The sequence below is a fragment of the Echinops telfairi genome, unplaced genomic scaffold (assembly GCF_000313985.2).
Source record: "Echinops telfairi isolate 266 unplaced genomic scaffold, ASM31398v2 ScPeMD7_7;HRSCAF=31, whole genome shotgun sequence".
In the NCBI taxonomy this organism is placed as follows: Eukaryota; Metazoa; Chordata; class Mammalia; order Afrosoricida; family Tenrecidae; genus Echinops; species Echinops telfairi.
Genome location: NW_022103904.1, coordinates 27,510,051 through 27,518,194, shown reverse-complemented (window position 1 = coordinate 27,518,194; position 8,144 = coordinate 27,510,051). Strand labels below are relative to the sequence as shown.

General features: G+C 38.3%; 1 protein-coding gene across 1 annotated transcript in view; it reads left to right on the top strand.

Moving 5' to 3' along the window:
- The window catches only part of TJP1 (tight junction protein 1), a 172,137-nt gene that overhangs the window by 56,888 nt on the left and 107,105 nt on the right, over positions 1–8,144 (top strand). The window contains exon 2 of the mRNA XM_045286303.1: positions 4,233–4,289. Within this exon, the coding sequence (XP_045142238.1) occupies positions 4,233–4,289 (57 nt within the window). The remainder of the gene's footprint in view (positions 1–4,232; positions 4,290–8,144) is intronic.

The following is an 8,144-nucleotide window of genomic DNA, read 5'->3' as shown; positions in this document are numbered from 1 at the left end:
CTGCTCCCCCCTCCCTCATGAACCCTTGATAATTTATAAATATTATTTTGTCATATTTTACACTGTCCGACGTCTCCCTTCACCTACTTTTCTGTTGTCCATCCCCCAGGAAGGAGGTGATAACTAGATCCTTGTAGTTGGTTCCTCCTTTCCACTCCACCCTCCCGGTATCGCCACTCTCAGCACTCATCCTGAAGGGATCATCTGTCCTGGATTCCTTGTTTCCAGTTCATATCTGTACCCAGTGTACATCCTCTGGTCTAGCCGGCAAATGAAGATTTCAAAGACTCCACTCTTACAGTCTTTAACTCATGTCACCATGGTGGACTTTACTCTGAGAAATTAGTTCTCCCTCAGTGACATTGTAAATATCCTCTTAACTCAAAAAGCCCGCCCTCTGGCACCCTCCTTGACAGTGTTCTGCTTTCCGTTCATTAGGTCTTTTCGTGTCTTGACAGTGTTTTGAATCTGTGCATAAAGTTTTCATGGGCTCCACCCTCTTAAGTGCAGAGCTAAGCCCTTCTTCATTATCTGTTCTTAGTCTGGGAGCACCGCTAAAATCTGTTCACTTTGGGTGACCCTGCTGGCATTTGGTTGTCTGCTAACCACTTGATAGTCCACAACTTGTGCTGTGGTGGCCCATGTGTTGCTGGGCTGCTAGGAGCTATGTCACGAATACTTCAAATGTCAGCAGGGTCACCCAGAGTAAAGAGGTTTAATTAGCACTACCCGTTTTAAATAAAATGGTTACCATTTTAAAAAGTAGTACTTCCTTTTCTTTATTATCGGCTTCTTCCTCTTCATTGCATGTTTTAGGACTTCTAAAATTGTATTTATATTTTCTTTGGTGATCTTCACAGGCTTAGGTTTTATAGTTCTAGATTTTAGGTCTGTGATCATCTTGAGTTTAGGGGTTGAGATATGGATTCTATTTCATTTTCCTATAAATGGAGATCCAGTTGTTAAATGCCATTTGTTAGAAAATACCTCTTTGTTTTTAATGAGTTTGAGCCCATTGTCAAATGGAGCTCTCATAGATAAATGAATTTAATTCTGGGTTCTCAGTTATGTTCAGTAGATCTATGTGTCTTTGTACCAGTATGAAACTATTTTGAAGACACTTTGAAGTGAGGAAGTGATTAAGGGTGAGGCTTCCTACTTTCTTGTTCTTTAATTTGCATTGCTTACGTTTGGTCTCTTTCCTGTTCATATATAGTGGCTGGCTAGTTTTTTTCGTCTCTACAGAATAATGCTGGTATCTGGATCAGAATAGCATTGTATGTGGAGATTGCTTTGAGTAGTATTGAGATTTGGTATATTCTTCCATTTGTGTAGGTTTCTTTTGGTTTCATGTAGTAATGTTTAGTAGTTTTCTTTGCACAAGTCTTTCTTTGTTCCTCTGTTTAGGTTTATGTCTAAGTATTTTATCTTTTGGGGGTAGTGGTGGTTGTTATGTGTCATCATATTAGTTCCAAATACTCCCGGGTCCTGCACTATCCTCAGAATTTTTATAATTGAGCCCATGGTGTCGCCTTTATGGCCGTCCATCGTTCTGAGGACTTTATTTTTCACTGACCCCTTTACTTTACCAAACATGATGTCCTGTTCCAGAGACTGTTTTCTCCTGATAATGTGTCTCAAATATGGAAGACCAACTCACCATCTTCACTTCCAAGAGGTAGTCTGGTTTTACATCTTCCAAGTTAGATTTATTTGTTCTTCTGGAAATCTACAGTACTTGCAATATTCATTGCTAACAGCATAATTAAAATGCATCAATTCTTCAATCTGCCTTATTCACTTTGACATACATACAGGGCAATTGAAGGTTTCTTGGCTTTGATCAAGCACACCTTAGTCCTCAAAGTGTCATCTCCACCACTTTTAATATGGCTTGTGCAGCAGATTTGACTAATGCAATACATTGATTGCTGCCTATGTGAGTGTTTTGTGTGTCCAAGCAAAATGAAATCAGGAAGTGTTTAAGGCTGAGACTCCTACTTTTTGTTTTTTAATTGGGCATTTCTCCATTTTTTGTTTTCAGTGTTTTCTATTTATCCAGTTGTGAGGATTTGGGTTGTCTACATTGATTGCAATCCTTATTGAGGGCTGCATTTTTTTGTTTTCATCAATAAGTGCTCCACATCTTCTTTCCAGCAAGCAAGATTTTTTCGTCTGCATCTTAGGTTTTTAATGAGCTTTCTTCCAGTACTGATGCCGAATCTGCTGTACCAGACCTCTTTAAAGTGGTAAAGATAAAGGATGTCACTTTGAGCACTAAGGTGTGCCTGATGCAAGCCATGATATTTTCATTCACCTCTTATGCGTGTGAAAATTGGGCAGTGCTGGTAAGGCAGAATCATTTCATATGAATTATGGTGTTGGCGAAGCATATTAAAAGTACAGACTTGCCAGTAGAGCAAACAAATCTGTCTTACAAGAATTATAGCCAGGATTCTCCTTAGAAGCAAGGATAGCAAGACTTAGTTGCCCATACTTTGGACGTGTTATCAGGAGAGACCCTGGAAAAGGACATCATGCTTGCCACAGTAGAGGGTCAGGGAAAAGAAGAAATCCTCAACTAGATGGTTTGACACAGTGGTTGCAACAGTGGGCTCAGGCAATTATTTGGATGACCCAGGACAATGTTTTATTGCTTACTCAATGATACCTAATAATAATAGCTAGAGACTAATAACATAGATATATTACTGAGTCATCTTGTCTGCAACCATTTTCTGATCATGGAGACTTGTTTGATTGTATTTTGTTTAGAACAAAAACTTACCATTGAGCATTGTGGTGGGACTCTTAAGGTTTAAAATAATTATAATTGTTTGACATGAATGGAGATATTTTTGAAATACACTAAATTCTAGTCAGTTTTTATTTCTGAAAATCAAATAGCTATGCTAATAAGCAGTGTTCTCCTAAAATGACAATTTTGCTGCACTTGATTAGAAAATGAAAACAAAACTGTAGTAAGATTGTCAGTTGTTATCTTTGAGGGTGAACAAAAACAAAGATCTCCCTTCTGTCTTGTTCATCTGGCAGGAAACCCAATCTAGTTGCTTTGAATTTAGGAAGGAATGCAGAATTTCTTAAATAGGGAATTGTTTTCTAAACTGACATTAGTCTTAAATTAATGTACCGTGGGAAAGGAGAAATAATTCCATGGTACCTGTGTATGTTCTTTCTTGTGAAATAATCATGTACATTGAGTATTTGATGATGTTCTGAGAATGTCTTATGCTCAACGTTCTCCCCCTTCTCCCTACATTTTGATAGCTAGCCCAATTCCATAAAATAACATTACGCGTGTCTGAATTACTTTAAACTTCTTAGAGCAATTTAAAATTCATTATTGCTTATCTCTTAGATAATTTCTTTTCTTCTCTTGTTAGAAGTTGTTTATGACAGCAGATAAACCTGAATTATGCTGTGGTTTTTGTAGTCTCTTTTTTGCTTTTTTGTGTGGTTTTTGTAGTCTCTGTATTGCTTTTATCTTGTGGTGACTCCTAGAGCTTAATTTAGCTGTTAAATTTTTGTTTTTGTTGTTGTTGGTTATGTGTGTTTCTTATGTGGCCAGTATTCTAGAAACGGAATTTTATTCTTAGAGTTAAAAAATTGGCTTAAAGGTGTTTCTGTAGTAAAACTGAAACCAGTGGAACAGTATTATTTAACTGTAATAGTTACCATTGGCTAAAGTTTATCATTATTTGTTGATTTTGTTTACTATTGAGTTTAAATCTACTAAGCATATAGTCCTATCTGTTTTCCCTTAACATATATTTTGTAATTACTGAGTTCAGAGGTACTCTTTTTGTACAAAGTAGGGAATGCTTTGTTTTTTTAAATGCATATATACCATCAAGTATTATAAAATAATAACATCTCAACTTATTTTTAAGTATAAAACTGAAGAATTAGCTTGAATATTAAATTCCATAACATTTTAACTGGCATGAAATGAATGCAGAGACATCTGTCCAAATTAAGTTGAAAACAAAGGAAGTTCCTGTATGTAGCTTCCTGCCTCTCATAACAAACACAAAGGCAAACAAAAATCTTGCGTAACTATTAAGCTCCTTCCAAAGTATAGCTAAAATTAATAATAGGAATTTTGGTTTTTTAGTGTATTATAAATGTTTGCTGGAAGTTCTTCCCGTTCTATTAAAGGTATTAAGATATTGAAAGTCTTTAAATGATTTGTTTTTCTTTTCCTTTATCAGAATACAGCAATGGAGGAAACAGCCATATGGGAACAGCACACAGTGACACTTCACAGGGTAAGTTGCAGTAAATAACCTGAGTAATTCAGGATACTGGCAGCTTTTTAAAACAATAGAGGAGAGCCAGATGTCAGGAAAGCAGGACAAAAGGGAAAAACATTTCTATGTCCCTTTGTTTAAGTTGTTTATTAAGGTCAAAAGTGAGCGTGGTTACTGACTTATATAATCTCGTGCTGTTTTTAACAAGACTACACGATTTACTTTTCAAGTTTTGTCTTATCAGATAAAAGTATTCAGTTTATTAGTGTAAATTGGAAGCTATTTCAACCTTTTTAGCACATATGCATAGACTATATGTAGATGTTCATGTTTCAAATTAAATTAGGTTATCTTATATGCATAAAAAATCTAGAATTACATGTATTGATTTAAAACATATAGTCTAAGCTGTTACTGGGCCAATTGCAAATGAGCAGAGAAAGGTTATTAGCTTAGTCCAGATTAAGACTGCCATGAATTTGAATTCTGGTTCTGTCCTTTTCTTGAGTTAGGAACTAGGGTAAGTGATAAATCTTTTAAAATTTTGATTTTTATATATTTATAGTGAGGCTAATAGATTCTATTAATGCCTGATATAAACTAGCACTCAATAAATTCAAACTCACTGCTATGTAGTCAATTTTGACTCATAGCAACCTTATAGAACTTCCCCTGTGGGTTTCCAAGACTACCTTTTTTGGGAGTTAGAAAGCCACGTCTTTCTCCCTGGGAATGGCTGTTGGATTTGAACTGCTGACCATGTGGTTAGCAGCCCAACATCTAACCTATGATGCCACCAGGGCTCTTTTTTGACATAACTAAGTGGCTCCATAACTCTTCTCCCTTCTCTCATTAAAGAAAAATTACTCTAATAATTATATTCTCTTAGGAAATGTAGGAAGAACTTGGAAACTTAGTTTAGACCATTGTCTTCGTCCAGATTGACTAGAGAAACAAATCCAGTGACACATATGTTTAAAAGTTTTGTATTAAGTAGTTAGTTATGCATCAATAAAACATCCTAGCCCAGTCCAACTGAAGTCCTTAAGTCCCTCTTCAAACTCACACAGCCACATCAAATGATGCACAGTGAAGGAAGACATAGGCCAGTGGGTGAGATCTTGTGGATCCAATGGCAGTGGGCGCATCTGCAGGATTCTGGCAAGCCTCAGAGTGGCTGACCCAACAGGAAGGTGAAAGCAAAGGTGGGGACAGGTGGGGGGTGGGGGAGCTACCAAGGGGGTTCCCAGAGCCTCCTTATTGAGAAGGCCATACCTAAAAGGAGTCACCATTAATTTGTGACCTGATTGACATGCTAAACTCCATCAATATCTTCTTAAAGGTGCACCAAAAAAACCTATCACAACCATATACTTTATTCTTATTTCTACTAGTGCTATACTTTGCTAGGCAGATAAAAAGGAGAAAAAAACTTATGCTTGAATCTGTTCCTGCTTATGTTGTGAATGTTTGACGCTGCACATATGTAATTGATAATAGAAAAGTAATTATTTTAAAAAATAGTTATTTCAGGTAAGATACAGTTGACTTTTTTGTGTCTCAACTTTGAATTTATAAGATTGAAATATGCCTTCCCTTTATTCAAAATATGTTAATAGGTAATATATTTAAATTATGGATATGCCTAAAAATAGAAAATAAAGTCATACTTAGACTAATTTGATTTTTAACTAGAATCTCCTCTGTGTTCCCTTCCTGGAGCCGAGTATCAAGCAGGGCATGATGTAAGAATTAATTGTTCAACTGATTTAAAAAAAAAAAGAATTAACTGTTCTTAAGTTGGAGCTGGGACTATCAGTTAAAATAGCATCTGGAGTCTTAAACGCTTGGCTCTGAACAAGCAGCCATCTAAGTGAGATGTCAACTAAGTCCACATGGAAGAAGCACACCATCATCAGTCACCGAAGGATTGTGAAGCATGTAATCCAAAATTGATGGGAAGGATTAGTATCAGAGCCCAAAGTCTTGAGAATCTGATTGGCAGAAGGCTATGGATCACAGTGGAAGCCCAAGCTTCATTGGTGGAACTCTACTGGAAACAAACATCCAGTGTACTCCCTCTATCCACAACTGAGGGATAGGAGAGTGATCTTTAAATGGAGTGCATTGTTGAGTGGATTATAGAATGTCAAAGCCTGATAATTGTATATTGAGAAAACATCCCAGCCTATTCAAGATCAAGTCCATAAACCCCATATTAGCTGATACCAGTCGATAAATTCCTCTTTAGACTCATGCAGCACATGCATATTTCCAATACCAGTCCATAAATTGCTCTTCAGACTCATGCAACATATGCAATGATGCCAAATGCAGGAAGATCACCGGCCAGTGGGTGGAAAGTCTTATGGAACCAGTGGTGGTGGAAGCATCTCAGCGCTGGCATGGGTCTCCACATGGCTCCTCCAGCTTCAGTGCTCTACCTGCCATCAGCATAACTCCATGTGACTTGTCAGCATAGAGTGTGTGTCACACCTCCAGGGAGGAAGACAAAAGTTCCCAGAATCCTCAGGAGAAGGCCATGCCCACACAGAGGCATCATTGGCTATGACCTGATTGACTAGCTAGAGCTCTGCCCCTTCGCTCAATTTGACAAGAGATTATGTAACTGCCACAGATTTCCCCTAGGATGCATGCTGGAACTAATCTGGTATCCAAAATCTTAAGTATTCTGGGGTTATATTGTTTGTTTTTTGATTATACGTATAGGGGGTATCCCAGGAGTGTGGGGGGAGGTCAGATGCGCAGGCATTCCCTCCCCTGAGGGCAATCAGTTGCCAGACTGCTGTCTCATCCTCATCCCACCACAGGGGTGGGCCTGCTCCCTGCCTCCGGGGACAATGGACAGGCTCCTGTAGGCGGAGTTTTCACCCTACTGATAGTGGTTCCTATGGAGACCCAGAGACCACCCCCTAGACCACCCTCTCATTACTGTGTACCCTATAGTGTAACCCCTCCCTGTGATGTATGTCTCTACCTGTAATTAGTGGGCTGGCATGCCCCCAAAAGGTATATAGGTGTGAGTCAGCAATATAGAGCTCTCTGATCTCCCCTCCTTGCTGCTCACTCCCCTCTTCCCCCTCTCCCTTGTTCCCTTGCCCTCCTTCCCTTCCCCCTCTCTCCATGTGGACCACCAAGCTGGGCTGAGGTGAGCAATGCTACAATGTAATGTGTGTGGCTGTATTATTGTACTATCTCTCATGCACTTGATGACTTTAATATAATACTTATATATCTCAACCGTACAATTGTGCATTACTGAACCCAGAAGTAGTATTACTGAACCAGTGAGTTCTAGTAGCGGGTGGTGCTGGCACCCCACCCCCCTCGTAGCCATTTTAATTTAATACTACGTGTTGTCATTGGGGCTCACCCTCCTGAAGTTGCAGTATGTTTTTTCATGTTTTGGTGTATGAAAACCAGGACTGATGAACCTATAGAATCAACGAATGAAATAAGGGTTTTGGGAGTAGGTGGCAGGGTGAAGGGTAATGACCGCCAAGGGGTCATAAAGAAAAAGAATGTCTGGAAACTGATTGTGGTAGCAAATGTAGAATTCTGATAGACGTGATTGAACTGTGGAATTATTTGATATGTGTATTAATCCCAATTAATTTTTTTTAAGCAGGAAGGGGTGGGGGAGATTCACTTGTGCCCATTAATAGTCATCCCTTCCCCCACAGTCTCTAACAACCGCTGATTTCTGTTTCTACAGTGTTGTGTTTTCTAGAATGTCATATACTTTATAGTATATATAGCCTTTTTAGAGGCTTCTTTTTTTTTTTTTAATCATTTTATTAGGGGCTCATACAACTCTTATCACAATCCATACACACATCAATTGTGTAAAGC